Genomic DNA, 18,673 nt, shown 5'->3' with positions numbered 1-18,673 from the left:
TATGGAGAAATTGAGTGTTGTGTTGTGTTGTGTTAGTCTGGGGGCGGAGCTTGCAGCACAGAATCTTCCTGGAGGGAGCGGTTGGCATCATGCCTATGTCGCATAGACTGTATATAAAATAACTGGACAGAGCACTACTTCCGTGTTCCATATAGGAAGTACCACTGGGTTTCAAAAAGGCCAAAGTCCCATTGACTTACGTTGAGAAACAGACAGTTATTTCTCAGTCATTTTATATGTCAGAATAATCATTCTTCCTCTGCTACAAACTTTGTTTGTTTAACGTTCGTTTTTCTTTTTTTCACTGTTTTGGTTGTAGCTTATAAATTCTAAGTTGCGTATATGCGCATAAAATCATCAACCAAAGTTTCATCTTCTTCACTTTTCCAGCTTCAGCCTGAATTAGACGCAGCCGTCAGAGGAGCGCGAGACAAACTGGAAAGGACCTGGTCGTATTTTCAAACAGAAAAAAGATCCAGCTGTTCACTTGTTAGGATGGTTATTTATTTTAAATACCGCTGAACGCACTTCTCACGTGCATCTGATCAGACTGTAACGTGGCAGTGCATGTGAAGTAACGCTGCGGCCCGGGCACGAGAGGACGGCGGGCACGGCGTCACCCAAATGCTCCTTTTATCTCGACAAAAAGAAATAAATGTAAGTAAATCCCAAAGGACCGCTGACAGGATCAAATGTTGGAATGGTTCTCCCTCAATGGCTTCAACAATGACTTGTACAATTCTCCTGAGCCGCAGACGCTGAAGTTGGCTTCCGATTCACAGCGAGAGCGTTCCACTGTATTTTTCGAACTCAGACCACCTAAAAACAGGTCCTGTTCGAAAAAATCGGAAGCCAACTTCAGCGTCGTCGGTTCGGGCCGGCGTGATTAAAGTAGAAGCTGTTTACATCCCCCGGTCTCGTGGTCGAGGCGTGGAAAGAGGCAGACGGTTGCAATAAACTCACTCCAGATTGGCGACAGTACTTCCTGTAGATTCCATGACTCAGCTATGACTCAGACCAATCGCTGAAGATGGGTTGCGAATGGCGGTATCCGTTTCAGGAATTGACGGTGAAAGCGGCGGCCTACTTTCGAGAGGAGAGGAAGTAATGTATTTCCAATGGGGGACCTCAGTGCTCGCTCAGTCCGTTATTTTTAAAGTCTATGCTATGTCGGCACGTTTCCACCCGCTCATTTCGGTGGGTATGGGAGGGGCTGCTGCAGATGACGCCGGTTTTTAGAGGACGACTCTTAAATGAATGAACATATCAAAGTAACACTTTGAGGTTCTTTATAGTAGGAATGGACAGTAAAATATAACTAATATTTCATAAATAATTTGGTTTTTACTGATCCAAAACTAATACATGATCTTATATACAGATATAGTTCACTCTGAAAGGCTTAAAACCATGGAAATGCTTCCAGCAAAAAAGCTTTCAATCTAGAATTTTTGCTGGTAATGCAATTTTTCTAGTTATATTTTGTGAAAAATAGTTTATTTTTTCAGATGCCAACCTCATTAGATTTAATCTTGTTTTAATACCAGAAAGTAATGAAGGACAGAGGCTGCATAATTCATTAAAAGTTAAATAAACTATCATCTTAATGGTCTTTATTTTTAGTTTGTTTAAAGCTAATGATGGTTAAGATGTGTGCTTTACATCCACTTTGCGCATGACCCGATTAGTCAACTAATCGGAAAAAACAATCAGTGATGATTAGATTATTGGTATAATCGTTAGTGACAGTCCTAGTCTCCAGCTGACATTGAGGCTTCAGGTGACCCTTGTCTCACCTGTCTCTAGCGGAGCTTCCTCTGGAGGAGCTGACGGTCCAGGTGAGCGAGCTGAGCTCAGACCTAAGTGTTTTGATGTCGGTGCTTAGGCGTTCGCCACACCTCACCTCATTGAGTGTGGCTGGGATCAGGCTGCCCCCTCCCCTCCGTCTGGACCAGCTGCTCTCCACCTTGACAGGTAGGTTTTCAGCTGGTGTGGCGAACACAGACTGGTTGTTCTGGCTGTGATCCTGCTGATCTTTCAGAGTGTAACCGCCGCCTGAGGAAGCTCCACCTGAAGGATCTGAAGTTGTTCGACTGTCTGCCTGAAGTCCTGAAGCTGCTGAGGAGCTGCAGCCTGGAGGGTAAAGCCATTGCTGAGCAAAAACGACCCCATCCAGGTCCAGTCTGTGTCCAGTCTCCACATCTTAAGAGATTTATTGATTCTTGAGTCTTTTATTCCCAAAGCAGCTTTTAATTTTACTGAACCTCTGAGCAGCACTGTGATGGAGCGGAAGGTTCAAACTCTCATCTGGTATCCTTTCTGTCAGAGCTCGACCTAATCGACTGCAGACTTTTGGAGAGAAGCAAAGACAAAGACTATAGTCTTCAGATGCTGGTGGACACTCTGAAGACACTGCCGTCACTGCACACGCTCAGACTGACTCGGAACCGGCTAGGTAAGCTGACAATTCAGTTTCAGGTTTTCTGTTTGGTTTCAACACCTTGAGGTTGAGGAGTGACAGCTGATCCTAAAAGGAAGAGTTTAGGAGGGGTGACAGAAGAGCTTCTGACTGAACTCTTTAACACGATCTTGGAGAATGAGAGGATGATGAGTAGTGTTGTGATGCCCATTTTTAAAGAGAAGGGGGATATGCAGAGGAATAAGTGATGCACTGAGTTATGGGAAAGATTATTGGAAGTTAGACTAGCTAGTGCCCTAGACTTGCTAGGCTGGATGGCTCAGTTGGCACCCAGGAAACCTGGGTTTGCTTTCCAGGGGTCACATAGAGCTGAATCCAGTGCGAGTCCTTAGGCAAGACCCTTCACACTACTGCATAACTTTGTAGCCTCAAGGGGGTCCAAATCTGGGTCTCCCTGTGCCTGTCCCGCACCCGGATACAATACAGGGTTGTGTCACAAATGACATTGTACTTGGGGGGGGGGCAGCTGAACCATCTGTGAGAATCGATGCAAAGACTGATTTGTTGTGGCGACCCCTGACGGGATGTGCCAAAAGGTGAACAACATTAGTGGAAGCTAGAGGTCAGAAGTTAACATTTTTGAACTACTGTTTCGTTTCTTGTAGAGAAAGAGAACCACAGATACATTTGCTCTGGAGATGTTACTGGAGAAGAACAGAGAACATCAGAGAGAGCTACGCTGTCTTTGTAGATCTTAGTCTTTGACATTGATTCTGTTTCAGGATCTTGAATCAGTTTTAGTCTCTTCACTCATTTTTGGCCTGATGGTTTAGTCTCAATTTCTCGTTTTCGTTTCAGTAGCTGGGTTTGATTTTTACCCTCTTGTTTCAGCCTCTTGACTAAGTTTCAGCTTCTAGCAAACCTAGAGGTCTCAGGTGTCTGAATGGCTCAGTGCAGGAAAAGTTGACATCACTTTCTGTCCACAGCTGGATCGGTGCACGCCCTGGCAGAACTGTTTTCCGGACCCAGGCCAAGCTCTCTGAAGCGACTTGACATCAGGTGAGTGAACTTTTTCCTCCATCACCCCCACCCCAGCTCCTGGAGTGCAGCAGCCTCCTGAAACACGTTTGTCTTTAGCTTCAACTTTATCCAGGCTGCTGATTTGATGGAGTTTGCAGACCGACTCGAGGCATTTCATTCTCCCCCTGGACTTATCCTGGATCTCAGGAGAAACCCAGTACACTTTGACCGTGACACCTGGGAAGCAGCTACACTAAAGCTCCGCCCACTCACACTCCTGCAGGAAGAAGGCTGGAGCCCCAGGCTTATGATGGCGGATCATGTGAGCAACATGTGAGCAAAGGGAGAACTGGAAATGAGGTCTGGGTAATCTTTATCTGATCTCATCATCTGACTGAAAATCAACGAGCCCATGCGAGTCTGATGTTTGAATCTTTTATTAAAGCAGTCTCTCCTCACCTGAGGATGGTTCTCTCAGCACGGTCCAGTACAGAAACAACCAGAAATGAGCTGAAACTGACCTAAAGCTGAAACGTGCTTCCATCATAGGCAGGACTTGGAATCCTTTACGGTTTTGTTAGTTTAGCTTGAAGCTGTGAAGGAGCTGCCAGCTTCACTGTCTGCTCCACAACCTTCGGATGACACGGGAACACAGACATTAGCGCACACATGAGAGCGTGCACGGACATGAGACTCAGACTCACAACGGTCCGGCCGCTGAGGCTCCTCCTTCTGCAGCGACGTGAAGACATGAGAACATAGGAAGGAAGTGAACAGGTGTGAGCCCTGCAGTGTAGACGGTCCAGCAGGTGATCTGCAGAGGAAACCTGAACCCGACCTTCAGAGGAGCAGAAGTGAAACTGAGCGAGGAGTGAGTTCACACAAACATGCTGCTCCCTCTTCTGGCAGCAGTGTGAAAGTCTGAAGATTTAAAAGAAGTTTAAATCTTAGTGTGTTCAGGAGACCGTAACAGTTTTCTGCCCCCTGCTGGAGGCTTTTAACCTTAATCTGGCTCAGACTTTCTGCTTCTGTTGTGAAACAAAAACATTAATGCTGAACATGTGACAGAGTCCTCTGAAGACTTCAGCACACCTGAACTTTCAATAAAACCTGGTCACTCACAGCTGTTCTTCCTGGACCTTTATTTTTCTAAACTGTGTTTAGCGTTTGAGATAACGTTTTTTTTTTTTCTACCGTTTTAAAAATTCCAATAAAAACATTTTCTTCTGGCATTTGTGTGGAATATTCAGGTGGGAGTTGTGCACGTGGGGGACGCTCACTATTATTCAGGCTTCTAACAGAACCATAACTCCACAGATCTGAAGGAAATCTGGTTCCCAGCAGTGTTTTCATGACTGAAGTCGTTCACTCTGAAGCATGGCAGAGGTAGTATCATGGTTTGTCTGGATCCGGAATGACGCTGCAGCAGGACATTGCAGTCCTGATCTGAGACGGGTCAACAGCAGGGTTGGTTCTGGGTGGTGTGAGCAGCTTCCTTAGAAAAAGCACCTTGAAATCACCTTCTGCATTTGAATGAATTTTTCTGCAGTTTCCTCGATCACCTGCAGGGGCAGAGTCTATCTTGGCCATCACCAAGGTGAGAAGCAGAGTCATGTTTCATTTATCTGAAAGGGCAGGAAGGAGTTGAAACAGACAGTAAGTCATGAGAATGTTTGGTTTTTCAAAACAAGTGTGTGGCAGAACAGGTGGTGAAAGGACAAAGCTTAAGAATCTCACATGAGAAATGGACCGAGCCTGAATCAGATGGAGAACCGAAGACGAGCAGAACCGCAGCAGGCCTGATCCTGGACTTTTGAGTTCAGTCAGGAACGTTGGGATGGATTCAACCGTGATGCTGGTTGTGATCACAAGAAGATGTGAGGGAACTCAAATGTTTAACCTGTTTGTGACATCACTGACCACCTAGGCCCTGCCTCCATCTTCACCGCCACGTCGAACATGGTGCTTGATTCGCTCAGACAGCAGCTCTGAAATGCTGACTTGTGAAAAGGAACAGCAGAAGAGGAGTCTGTGGGTTTGGACTAAAACGGGTCAGAGTGAGACCAAGGCAGCTTTCATCCCCCACCCCCATGTCTGTACATGTTTACGGTTTGTTTACTCAAACAACAACACACACATCTTCTTCGCCCCCCACCATCCCAGATGTGCACATCAATGAATATTCCTCTGTGGGATATTCCGGGGTCCACAGGGTGCACACGTGACTGAGACTAAACATGCGCTGTGTTCATTCAATCATGATGCTGTACATGAGGCGCTGTGCACGGCGGGAGTGCACATGGCAGAATGTCTTTAAAAAACGTATCGTCGAGATAAAGGAGGTCTGCTGATCAACTGAGCGCGTGCGCTGCGTCAGTTCCTAAAGGCACACGGCTGATGACCACGCCCACACTAACGGTGACCACACCCACACAAGACAAAAACAGTTGAAGTTAAACTGGCAGGAAACAGGTGGAGGCAGTTTTCGATCCCTCCAGGAAGGGGTCCGTTGGATCCGGGCTATAGGATCCCGTCCATGAAACTGGTGTCCAGCCGCTGGATCAACACCCGGATGAAAGACATCTCCTTGCGGGTGTTCTCAAAGATCACCCGGGGGTCGTCAGACTGGCAGCGCAGGCAGTTGGGGGCCATGACCATGGCCAGGTTGTTCACGTCCATCTTGGTGATGGCCACATTGGCGGACTGGGCGAACACCTGAACAGAGAAGAACACAGGTGAGCAGAGGGGAGATCTGTGAGGAGGGAAGCAGGACAGAGCCGGCTCAGGTGAGATACCTGCAGGAAGCGGATGAGGTAGCAGAGCACCAGTTTGTTGATGTGAGGCAGACCCAGCACCACGTTGACTGCCGCCTCTGGGTTGTCATAGTGGCGAATGCACTCGTTGTAGAACTCGTGTGGGATGAGCGGCTCCTCCAGCTCACGGTACCAAAGCTTGAGCAGAGATGCTGAGGACACCCAGAGGACATGCGTTACACCGGAGAAAGTCAGCTAGTGCACGGACGCTACAGAATGATCGCTGCCGTGAGAGGATCAGAGACTAAGCCATAAAGTCAGTTTTAGGGGAAACAATTGAGGAGGGAACAGAATATTTTACTTCAAGAATGTCAGACATAGACTTTGATAAATCTAGGACTCAGGATTTGGTAGTAAAGTATGGATGGCGTCTCTTTTAATTTTCAGAAGTACCAGAAGTTTGAAAATTAATCAAGAATGAGAAATGAATACATGCAGCTTGTGGCCAAAATATTATGACACCAAGTCTTTGGAATAGAGCTGTGAAAGAGAAAGCCTGGAGCAAGATTCATGAAATTTGACATTTTGCACCAAATCTCTTCCAACTAGGGCTGGGCAAATTGGAATATTATATCACGATGTAGTTTTTTTTTTTTTTTTAAATGAGGAAATAACGATATATATCACAATATAAACCAAATAACTATATTTAACCCTTTGTGGCTCAAACAAGATATGTGTAATCAATAGCAGGCTGTTTAGATTAAATATTTATTTTCTGTCATACTTTCAACATGACAGATGCAACACAATCAAACTGGTTTTTCAAATAAGTCTGGTCAGTAAAAATACTGTCCGACTTTAAACCGGTCTGTGATTACATATATGGGACACACTGAACTGCTAGTTAGCATTAGCATCATGCTAATGCTATATCGCGGTCACCAAATTGACACTTTTTATTGAAGTTTCTGATGCTCCTTTAAATCCAGTGAGTTAAAATTTTCCAAATGTACCGCTGCCTCATCAGCCGAAACGAAACGTTACACAGAGATGATTAGCGGAAGTGACGGCAGGGGTGTTGAGTCTCGCCTGTGTCTGTCTGCCTCGCATGCAGACGGTACAGGAGCAGAGGACAAAAGAAATGTACCAAAATGAGAGCTAATAAGTGAGAGATAATGCCCGACGAAGTGTGCATTATGAGAGATTAACGCACAATGCAGAGCCCTGAACTGTCAGACGCTTCCACGAAGTGGGGAAACTCCCTCTTGTGGTGAGACATTAGAATACATCATTCAGTACGCTGAGTGATGAGTCTTGAGTAAGATAATTACTAATTTAAAAAAAATCCTACTGAAAATAAACTTAACATTCTGGGGTGGGGGGTTGTCTAATTTGTCAATATGTGTTCCTTTACCTTACAAAAGGACAGCGATAAAAATGCTGACCGTCATGATAAGTAAATAAAGCATCAGCTCAGAGACAAAGTTCATCTCTTACCACTTGTTTTTGTCCAGATGATGATGGAAAAGTGTGTTTTTAAGAAGCAGAACGTTTAGGCTGTGTGACCGGAACTTCTTTTTTAGGTGTGCATCATCACTTTTTAATCCGCACCCAGCAGCCAATCAGAATCGAGTATTCACCCGGACCATGGTATAAACATAAATAATTAGATGTAAATATTTACCCGCCATGTGGTGACAAACCCTCTAACTTTTACTCGCCAATGAGGAGAAATGCTCACAACTGGCGAGTGTTAATTTCGTATCCTTCAAAAAAAAAATGTATAGAAATAGACTCATCCTTCTTTTGAGAAAAAGTTTTATCGTGATATATATCGTAATCCTATTGTCACCCAGCCATAATTCCAACTGTAGGTGCTGGACATGGGCTAGTAAATAGTAGAAAAAGAAAAGTGGAGGAAGCCCCTTGCTGCTCGTCCAGTGTGAACACCATGGGCTAAACGCACATTCAAGAACTCACAATTGGTGAGTTACATGCCGTCACATGCCTGGTGTGTCCGTGGCTTAAGACATAGGGTGAGGAATTCAGTCACTTTGGTGGAGTTCAGCGTAGAACCACTCTTCTTCCATATTGAGAAAGTTGAAGAACATCTCTCTGGTGAGTTATTCCAGGTACGTTCCACCAGAGGGAAGTCCCGCCAAAGATCCGCCGGAGGGACTATTTCTTGGCTAGTTTGAAAAGACTTTGAGGAAGTTTCAGTGGAGAAGGAGCTTTGCTGCAACTACAGCAAAGCTCCAGATATGTAGAATATCCTTCTCTATGGACTCTGATGATAAATGCCCTCTTTTATTTCACACTGGAGACTCTTAGAAGAGAAACAAAGACTGAACTGGACCAAACTGCCTGATGACATCAGAGTTCAAACTGCTGCTTTTTAGGGGAACTACTGCCCATAAAGTGTCTTGTATAGAAATGAACACATGCAGCTCCTCATTCGTCACTAAACCACATTTACCTGGGATGTGGGGATCCTCAAGTCCGGTGGGGATCTTCCACTGGTCCACCTGCAGCTTAAGGGCGTTGACCTCGTCTATGTCTCCTGGAACCCTGGAGGTCAAAGGACAAAAGTTAGAGACACCACGGCCCCCTCCAGCGGCTCCAAATCTGTTCTTACTCACCTGAAGATACCCTCTGTTTGGTCCCCATTCAGACCCAGAACCTCCTCAGAGAGGCGGGTTTGCACCCATGGCAGCTGGCGATCCGGGTACCGATCCTTCTGCAGCGCCATCACCTCTTCCAGGGAGGAGCCAAACATGGAGGGGTTGAAAATGGCGTTCCTGGCGTGCCTGATCTCCTCCAGACTGGGTTTCTGAAGACCCTGAGCAGAGACACAAGCCATGAGCCGAGCAGAACCACCTCAGAACCTCCTGAAGCAGAGCCCCAACCTTCTCACTGAACCAGAGCATGTTACCTTTCATTTTTAAGCTGCTATAAAAATGTAGCTGTTCCTCCATGTTCAAGCAATCATGAAGCCTCTTATCTTATAAAGGAAACTTAGTGGGAAATGATTAAATTTTACTTTTAAACTAATATAGGATACTCTAAAACCTTTTGAAAAACCAGATCCATGGATTTAGATAATCTTGGAAGTGAAGATTTATTGGTTTAAAGGTTTTCTGACACCAGCTTGAACACAGGTCCGCTTACCTTCTTGGCTCCAGTCAGAGCCGCTTTCATCAGCTTCCTGTAGCAGTGTTTGGCATAGCCGCTGATGGCCACTCCTGAAACAACAGAGCAGAGCAGGTCATCAGAACCGCACTGACCTGAAACCTGAAACTCAGACGGCTCTCCGGCCTGTTAGATCAGAACCAGTTAGATCCCCGGCATAGAGTTGTGACATAGATTTTGGAACCAATGAACCTTTGTTGGGGGTCTTCAAGTCACCCGTAGGCAAGAAAGATCCCATGATCTTCGGGTGGTGCAGTCTGCAAGTAGATGGTGCCTTCAGGGACTGCTCTGAACAAATCAGATGTACCTCCAGCTCATCTCTGGAGTTCTGGTCAACACTGAACAAGAACCACAGCACTGATGATATGAGGCTGTGGAGCGCAATCTATATGCTGATTGTCACGATAGGTTAAATAAAACATCAGTTCAGAGAGAAAGTTTACGTCTAATCATTCGTTTTTGTCCAGATGATGACGGAAAACTTTATTTTTAAGAAGCCTGCGCAGTGATATTGAACATTTGGGCTGTGTGACTAGAACTTCCTTTTTAGATGCACATCCACACCCAGCAACCAATCAGAATCAAGTATTCATCCAGACCATGGTAGACGTTAATCTTAGTTACTTTAAGTTCTTCTCTGATGAGAAAAAATAAAAAAAAATAAAAAAAACAACCATCAAAAGGTTTAAATGTACACAAAATTAGCCTGAAGGGTTAACACAGGGGGATTAAGGGGACTCAGAAAGGTTGGAGTTTCAATCCATGTACTGGTGCCTCACCTTTGGTGTCGTTCAGCGGGTCCATGTGTCTGCAGATGTAGCCCTCCAGGTAGGCGTGGAAGCGCGGTGTTGGCGGAAAGAAGGCTAGGCAGATGGCCATCAGCTCCCAGCCGCGCTCCAGGCTGTCATACCTGAAGTTCTCTGTGGTCTGGCGGCACAGCTGGATGTAGAGCTCATCACGCAGACCCTGGTTGCTCCACCCCCGGACTACCACCTGGAAAACACGGATTCGATGAAGGAGCTCCTCTGCAGCTCAGAAAACATTCATCATCAGGAGCGGGGATGATTTAAGACTCTTAAAGATCCAGGTCAGAACCATCTCCAATTAGAACATTAAAAGCTACATTTTACTAAAAGTATAGGATCACCTGAACCTTCAAAACAGGTTAGTTCTTGCATGATGCTCCCACCACCGTACTCCTCTGTAAAGGCTGTGTATGTTTGAACGATCTTGGAGGTTCAAACTGTTGCTGCCTGTGACCCCATCACTCACCTCCAGTGCCACAGAGAGGGGGTCAGCTTTGGAGCGGCGGTCCCCCATGAAGGTCTGGACGAGCTTGAAGATCTCCACCGCCTCTTTCTTCACGGTACGGTCCGACGTAACGATCATGGGCTTCTTGATGGGCTCACTGCTCCACGCCAGCATGTTGGCGATGGACACCTTCCTTCTGAACAGACCCTGTGACAGCAAGCGGGGGTGTCACACCAGCGCAGGGCAGGAGTTGGGTAGACTTCATGTTGACCCGTCCCTGTGATCCAGAAACGTACCTGCGTGTGTTTGTTGAAGTGCTTTGACGCCCAGTTCTCGATATCCGTCTCGGAGGAGGGCTTCCTCAGACTGAACTCAGGGAAAATGCCGCAGCTGGCGCTCGGCATCATGTTCCTAGCGTTGCGACTGGCTTCAAACTGGGCACATGCCCCAAGATCCTCAGACTGACAGGGGGGCAAAGACAGGAGCAGATGAACATGACACTAGAAGTTAAGTAGAAACCAGGTCTGGTTTAAACCCAGACTGGGCTGGATGTTTTAGTCAGAGGCTTCTACTACAAACAAAATCATTGTCAATGTTGTTTCATTTCTGTCAACAGATCTGTTAGGGTTCTGGTCAGTGGCTCAGCTCACCACCCAGCCAGCAAGGCCAAGTGGGCCCCATACAGTTTAAAATGGGCAGAAAATGCTGGCCCCATATGGGTTTCTCCGAAGCTTTCGTAGTGACCCCATCTGTGTTTGCCCACATTGGCTTAAGTGGATAATCAGTAGGTCGGTGGACAGCAGAGCTCGCTAGCTCTCTACAACAGCGCTTGCTAGCTCAATACAGAGGAACTAGCTAGCGTGCTACAGCAGAGCTCGCTAGCTTGCTAAAGCAGAGCTCGGTAGCTCAATACAGAGGAACCTGCTAGCGTGCTACAGCGGAGCTCGCTAGAGTTCTACAGCAGAGCTCGCTAGGGTGCTACACCGGAGCTTGCTAGTTCAACACAGAGTAGCTTGCTTGCATGCTACAGCAGAGCTCACTAGCTAAATACAGAGGAACTTGCTAGTTTGCTACAGTGGAGCTTGCTAGCATGCTACAGTGGACCTCACCAGCATACTGCAGTGGAGCTCGCTTCAGGGAAGGTTGCTAGCATACTACAGTGGAGCTCGATAGCATGCTTGAGCAGTCCCTGGTAGCTGACTACAGAAGAGCTCACTAGTATGCTACAGTGGAGTTTACTAGCTCACTACAACGGAGCTTGCTAGCATTCTATGCTGTCCACTGGGCAGCTGGCTAGTTTAGCGAGCTAACCCACCGAGTCCCCACTTAATTTAAAGTGGAAAAACACAGGTGGGGCCACTGCAGAAACTGCGGCTAAACCCAATCAGAGCCCACATTTTCCGCCCACTTTTAAACCATATAGGGCCCACTTGGCTTTGCTGGCTGGACACAGTCATATTCCTGGAACAGGGACGACATGAACATTTAGTATCACAGCAACACAGGTGAGATGCAGGCACCTGTGAGGGATGGAGATACGGCTCTGGTGAAGCCAGGCTGGTCTGGACAGAGAGGCTCTTCTCCAGCAGTGCCTGCGGGAAGCCCAGCCGGTCAAAGGTGCTGCGTTTCCAGTGGTGGACATCGCTCTGTGCCAGCGCCTCATCCTCGCTGAAAGCCCTGACCACAGGGCCTGGTAGTGGCAGGGGCACCGCCCCGTCGCTCTCATAGCCATCCTTGGAGCCCCCACCCTGGGTCCCGCTGTCTCCGTGACCCGAGTCCCAGCTGCACCTCTGCTTCATCACTTGCTGGGCCTCCCAGGCCAGCCGGGCCTGGGTGAGCATGGCCTCTGAGGCCGTGCCCGCCAGCTCCCCCTCCCCGCATCGGCCCAGCTCCTGGGGAAGGGACGGCTTGCGGCTTTTGCGTTTGCGGTTGCTGCTGGGGGAGAAGGTGCCAGCTGAAGACAAAGAGTGCGTCTGGTTTGACGTCCAGGACAGAGAATCCTCGTACAGCAGCCTCTGGCCCCCTTCTCCTCCCTCCCCAGTGTAGTCTAGGAGTAGGCGGGGGTCTCGGATTAGAGACTGGCTGTGCTGCAGTGTGTAGGACCCTCCGTAGGAGGCGCCGTAACCTCCTGTGGTGCCGTATCGCAGCAGGCGGTCCGTGGTTTTAAAGCGGGGGCTGGAGGACGACTGCTCCACATATACCAGCTGCTTGACATACTCCTTCCCTACAGGACTGTACTCCAGACTCTGAGTCTTCTCGGGACACTTCTGCCGGGTCAGAACCAGCTGCCCGTAAGGGGACTGGTTCTGCTTAGGGGAATGGTACAAGGGGGCCGAGGACTTGCGTGCAGGCGACTTTCCAGAGCCGTAGAATGAGCCAGAGTCAGGAAGGTGCATGTCCGTGGGAGGCTCCTCGTAGATGGGCGGGGGCTGGTACTCTGTGGGCGGCTCTTCGTACAGTGGGGGCTCAAAGGCGTAGCGGGGCGAAGGCGGCTGGGAGTCGGTTGAGGGGTGTCGGTGAGCGGACGTGCAGGCCAGCTCCGCCCTCTTTAAAAATGGCGACTGGCGGCGGTCGGCGTAGAGGACAGGAGAGCTGTCAGGCTCTGAGGACTGGACCCCTCCTGAGGATCGACGTGTCCGAGATGCGGTGCCCCCTCCGAATGGGACACCTGGGGTTGGGGACTCACAGGGAGAATAACCATTTCCCTGATGAGCCAGAAAGCTGGGCTCTCTGTCCGTCACTTTGATCAGCATGCGCTCCTTCGTCCCAGTGTTCCACCTAAACGGAGACGTCCTGAGAAGAGACCAGAACCAGACCTCACAAGACGATAAGAACAAAGTGATGTCACATTTAAAGTCCCACTCCAAAACATATTTTTTTCCATTGTAAAATCCTTCCCAGTGGTCTTTTAATCATGATTATGTCGTTTTTAACCAAAAACCAATTTTTTTTTTTAAATGTGTTGTTATTTTGAGACATATTTTATGCAGAGCATCAGGAGATCACTAGAAATTCATCTTTTGAGTTGTGAGTGGGACAGTTTGCATGGAAGCCTCCACCAAATTCCCATCATCCCTTTGTTTACACTCTTTCCTGCTAGCTTATAGCACTTCAGAAGCACAAGCTAACAGCATAGCAAAACAGAAAAAATTGGCGAGAAGTATTTGAGCCAGTTCTGATACAGATTCCAGCTTAGACAAGAGAAACAAAGATGTTCATGGATCTATTTGTCTGCAAGTGGATGCATCAGAATGGAGCGGAGCAGAGAGACCTTGGCCCGCCCATGGCAGTTGCTACTTCACAAGCCTTATTTTTTTCAAACCACCTGTTTATATCTGATCCAACATGATTTAAAAAAGAAATACTCAGAAAATTAGATTTAATCTTAAATTATTGAATACATGTTCTCTGTTATGAGAAAAATTCAACAACATGTAAAAAACACAATTTTATTTGAAGAGGGTCTCAGTTCAGTTTGTCTCCCAACCATCAGTGTCTCCAGTGAAACATCAAAAAAGTCCACTGCAATGAGGACCAGGATGGACCAAGAAACTGGTTCTATTCGGCTCTCTCAGTCAGAAGTCAATAGTTCTATTCCCTCCTGTATGAATAATTTTAACACATTAAGCAACAAAAATGTGCTACAAATCAAACTGAAGTGGGCCTGAATACTTAAAACTGTCTCTGCAGACAACTGTCCACGAGTTAAATTACTTACACTCCAGTACTGTAGTGAGAAGGTGTGACATGGCGCTGTTTTGGGCCCTCATTCCAAGACTAATGAGCTTTGACTGTATAAGAGAACTGGACTGAGTGATTGTGAAGTCGCCCATCGAAAATTGTTTACTTCCAGCTACAATACAAATAAGTCAATTAAGTCGCCTTTTTTTTTTGAGATGTGGATACCGCCATGTGGGATTCAGATGACTTCAGTAAGCAGTGATTGGTCCAAGTCGGTCTGAGTCAGCAGAACTTTGGTAACTACTCTCGCCAGTCAGGAGTGAGCTTGTTGGAAGGCCACACCCCTTCAACTATAAAGTGGGCTCAGGGAATCTGCCAATTCACGCTTCAGACGTCGGACCACCTACTTTTATTGAGACATCTGATTGGTCAGTTTATTACTTAAATAACTCACACTAGAGAATATAATATCATTAGAAAACTAGAATTATCAAGTACATGTTGACAAAAGTGTATAAGAGAAAGAATAGTTAATCTTAGTCAAAATAGTTAATATTTATCTTTAAAAGCCTACAGGATTTTGGCTTCTTGGAACCAGCAGGTAGTTCCTGTTGCCCGGTCCAGTTCTCATATATAGTCAATGTTAGGTAGTCACACACCTGTAGCCAAACATTCTTTGGCCCATTGGACTCCGCCCCTTACACAGTGCCATTGTTAAGGTTTATGACTCCGTCCCTTGCAGTTACAATAGCACCCAGTCTGATCATGTGTTTCTGTCAGGTTTCCTAAGACTTCCTGCTGACTGCAGGTGAAAGCCAACCCCCTCAACAGGTAAAATTCAGAGTAACTACATAACTCATTCTCTCCACCGTTCTGAGTGAGACTGGGGCCACAAACCCAAAGACCCCTCAGAAGTTGGCTGGACTCTTCTATCTGGATCTAAGTTCATCACTTCTCCTCTGAGCTCATTGAAAGACTATGTTTGTTCTGGTTCTCAGTCCTTTTGAATGGATGTTTTAAGGGGTGGGGTGTAGGCCACAATCCACCAATAAGAAACCTTCAGCATCCCTTTATGCTGTGCAGACAGGAGGGGGGTCAAGAGGGACGGAGAACAAGAGAGGAGTTGGCTGTGCGGTTAGTATGAAATCAATTAGTACTCTTGTTTCCCTCCTCCTTGTTTTCCAGACGTTTTCAAGTGGAGACTAGAACATTTGTTACTGACAACGTCATGAATGTTTGAATGTGAGAACATCTTCTGGGTTTACTCTACATGAAGCAGCTTTAGTTTAGTGGTTACAGTTATGGGTAAGTGTATGGTAAGGTTGTGTTTGTTCATCTGCTCTTTTCCCTCTCTGTTGGAGATCATTCAGTCAGATGAGCTTTAATGTGCCTCAGGTGTCTGCAGCTCCACCCCCTCAGAGCTCCGATGGTTCTATAACTTTTTCCTTCTCAAAACTGGACACTGTTGTGACAAAAGCTGGGCAACAGTTGGTCAGTCTGTTAATGCATTTGGGATGTTGAGAAGACAAATCCTTTTCCAGCAGAGGGAACCTGAAGAAAAGATCTGACGTTGACAAGACAATGTTTAGAGCAACGTTTGCTTCAACCACCCCTGATCATTCAAAGATCCTCTCCAATCATCTTTTGATCTATTTTACAACATTCCCAGTGGTCTTTTAATTATGATTATTCTGTTTTTAGGCAAAACCAATTAACCTGTGTTGTTTTCTAAGACAGGTTCTGCTGGAGTTCATTGGAAACTCACCTCTAAGTTGTGGGCGGGGCTGTAAGCCCGCACTTATTTCTAGAGGTGGGGACTTGAGTCACACGACTTCAGACTCGAGTCAGACTCAAGTCATGAATTTGACGACTTTAGACTTGACTTGGACTTTCAAAGCTCCAACTCGTGACTAGACTCAGACTTTAGACTTCTGACTTGGAAAGATTTGCTATTTTCCCCCCAAATCCAAGGATTAAAAAGTATATTTTCTCTGTTTACATCCGTGTGTGGTGGTGTGCAGCCGGCTCAGTGTAATCACAGAGTGGCCACAGGCGTGTGGTTTACACACTTTCCCATTAGCTTACATCCTCTCACACCCCCAACCTATCATTATTAGTGCAACAAAAATGGTGAACAGCCGTACAGCTTTAATCCAGATTCCAGCTCAGACGAGGAAAACAAAGACGTTCATGGATCTATTTTGTCTGCAAGGGGATGCATCAGAACAGAGTAGAGCAGGGATTTTCAGGCCTGCTGATTGTAGATTTAAGGCAAGAACTACAAGCTTTTTTCATCTGCATTTTGTCATCTAATTCTGATTCACCACAATTTAGAGCTTAATTTTCTTCATATATGTCGACCATCATGAGATAAATGTCATAAGAACATGTTAAAAACACAATTTTCATGGGAGTAGGTGTTTCAGGGAGGTCGCTGCAGAGAACACCCAGCAGTGCATCAGCTGATGTTACTGTAACTTTATCTCAGGTGTTCAGCAGGTAAACTCACCTGTCTGCCTCCTCCCTGCTAGCCTGCTTCTCCGAGGCATCTTGGTCCACAGAAGAGGAGGTGCTTCCCTCCCGGCTGTTCCGCCCTGGGCTGTTGTCAGCAGACGTCTTGCCCCCTCCAGGGGGGCGGGGGTTGCCAGCATCTGTGTGCTGCTTCAGAGTCTGCAGCTTAGCCAGCGGGATGATGTCGCAGCCCTGGGGGCGGTGCCACACCGTCCGCTGGCTGGAGGCGTTGTAGTAGTAGAAGCGGGAGGTGTTGGGGTCAAACAGTTCCCACCACTGGTTGTCACCGGTCCGCTTGATGCACACTCCCTGAGGGGGGTCCCACACGCACTCCCCCGTCAGCAGGTTGGCGTACATGCGCTCCCGTGTGCGCGGCTCGATGATCTCCACCCACTCCAGCCTGCAGGAACAAACAGCATCAGAGAGGATGGGGTAAAAATAAACTAAAATATGTAGAAACGCAACAACAAAAACTGACTCAAAATAAAAGAAACAGAGCAATCAAAACTGATAGAACAACAATAAAAGGGCCAGAGGAGGAATTTTTTTTTTTTTTTTACTTTTAAAGAATAATTTTGAGATAGCTGGAAGTGGTTTATTAATGTTAAAGCCTGTTAACTATTATATTATTCTATTTACAAAACAGAAAAAGAAAAGCAGAAAGTTCAGAATGATGACAGAAATTATCAATAAAAAGCTAAATACTACATTTTCTGGAGAAATTAAGCTAAAATTTCTGTTAACAACTCAAAGTGTGGCAACATTTAGTGGTGTAAACTTTGTAAATATATTTGTATTAGAAGAACTGGACTGAGAGAGTGTGTCTTACTTCCAGCTCCAACCAAATGAAATTCATTCTAAAATGAATAGATGCATCTATTATGATCTCTCTCCAATCAGGAGTGAGCTTGCTGGATGACCAAACCCCCACCATTTAAAAGCGTGCTACCTGAAATCTGTTTATAAAATGTTTCAAACATTCAACATGAGTATTATCAAGAACATGTTAATAAAAAAAGGTATCAGAGCAAGAATGGGTATTCTGACAAATAGAATGACTGAGTAATACAGGGGTGTCAAACTCAATCGCACAAGGGGCCAAAATCCAAAACACACCTTAGGTCACGCACCGAACAAGACAAACAATTATTGAACACTTTAAAACAAATTTTTTAAAACTTTAAAACCATTACTTTTTAACATAATTATGAATAATAAAAAGGCAGGAATAACATTCCAGAATAAATAAATTTAAACCTTAAATAACTTCCAATGTTTTACTCTCCATAAAAATATATTTTGTCAAAATTATACAAGTTAGAAATAAGTGCAAGACAAAATTGAGCCATTAATAACAATAAAATAAAATGATCTGGAGGGCCGGATAGAATTACCCGGAGGGCCAGATCCGGCCCCTGGGCCTTGACTGTGACCCATGTGGAATACTAGCTGTTTTATTTCTCCAGGAGGATGGAGGTGATGTCAAACAGATCTTCATCATCTCGTCGTCTTCTGAAGTCCTGACGGATGATGAGTGGCAGAGTCCCTGTCAGACCATCAGCAGTCAGGCTGCCGACCGCCGTGAGTTTACATGTTTGCCCGATCATGAGGTTAGCTCAGCGCTCTGCCTTCAGGTCCCACCATTCCTACAGCTCTCTGAGTGAGCGGGGTGCTGACCCGAAGCCTGGTAGTGGCGCTGCCATGCGTGGGGGCAGAGAAAGACGTGGCGCCTCGGCTGTCAGGCTGAATGCTCGTCACGGGAAGCAGAACAGGAGGGCTGAGCCAAGTGAGGATAGTAGGATTAATTGGCCATAATTGGTTCATGTGTTTCTGTTCCAGATGACCC

At 46.3% G+C, this 18,673-nt stretch overlaps 2 protein-coding genes across 4 annotated transcripts in view; one reads left to right on the top strand and one right to left on the bottom strand.

The window, feature by feature from the left end:
• Positions 1-4,562, top strand: part of lrrc41 (leucine rich repeat containing 41) — a 9,258-nt gene extending 4,696 nt beyond the window's left edge. For both annotated transcript variants that reach the window (XM_024258710.2, XM_024258712.2), the window contains exons 6-10: positions 1,807-1,974; positions 2,042-2,140; positions 2,327-2,455; positions 3,406-3,478; positions 3,557-4,562. In XM_024258710.2, the coding sequence (XP_024114478.1) occupies positions 1,807-1,974; positions 2,042-2,140; positions 2,327-2,455; positions 3,406-3,478; positions 3,557-3,776 (689 nt within the window). In that variant the 3' untranslated portion in view covers positions 3,777-4,562. The remainder of the gene's footprint in view (positions 1-1,806; positions 1,975-2,041; positions 2,141-2,326; positions 2,456-3,405; positions 3,479-3,556) is intronic.
• The window catches only part of arhgap39 (Rho GTPase activating protein 39), an 18,118-nt gene continuing 3,305 nt past the window's right edge, over positions 3,861-18,673 (bottom strand). Inside the window, exons 2-12 of one of the 2 annotated variants that reach the window (XR_002917421.2) lie at positions 16,826-17,227; positions 12,156-13,428; positions 10,932-11,096; positions 10,657-10,842; positions 10,164-10,377; positions 9,364-9,437; positions 8,835-9,034; positions 8,672-8,763; positions 6,235-6,404; positions 5,177-6,154; positions 3,861-5,064 (exon numbers count right to left, since the gene is read on the bottom strand). Coding sequence is in view for 1 of the 2 variants with exons in the window: in XM_024258687.2 (XP_024114455.1) it covers positions 5,960-6,154; positions 6,235-6,404; positions 8,672-8,763; positions 8,835-9,034; positions 9,364-9,437; positions 10,164-10,377; positions 10,657-10,842; positions 10,932-11,096; positions 12,156-13,428; positions 16,826-17,227 (2,971 nt within the window). In the remaining variant the exon portion in view is untranslated. Of the gene's footprint in view, positions 6,155-6,234; positions 6,405-8,671; positions 8,764-8,834; positions 9,035-9,363; positions 9,438-10,163; positions 10,378-10,656; positions 10,843-10,931; positions 11,097-12,155; positions 13,429-16,825; positions 17,228-18,673 lie in introns of both variants that reach the window. The other variant, XM_024258687.2, reaches the window with a different exon arrangement.

The sequence above is a fragment of the Oryzias melastigma genome, linkage group LG4, assembly GCF_002922805.2.
Source record: "Oryzias melastigma strain HK-1 linkage group LG4, ASM292280v2, whole genome shotgun sequence".
Lineage (NCBI taxonomy): Eukaryota > Metazoa > Chordata > Actinopteri > Beloniformes > Adrianichthyidae > Oryzias > Oryzias melastigma.
Note: the sequence above shows the minus strand (reverse complement) of the source record. Positions and strands in the feature narration are given on the sequence as shown.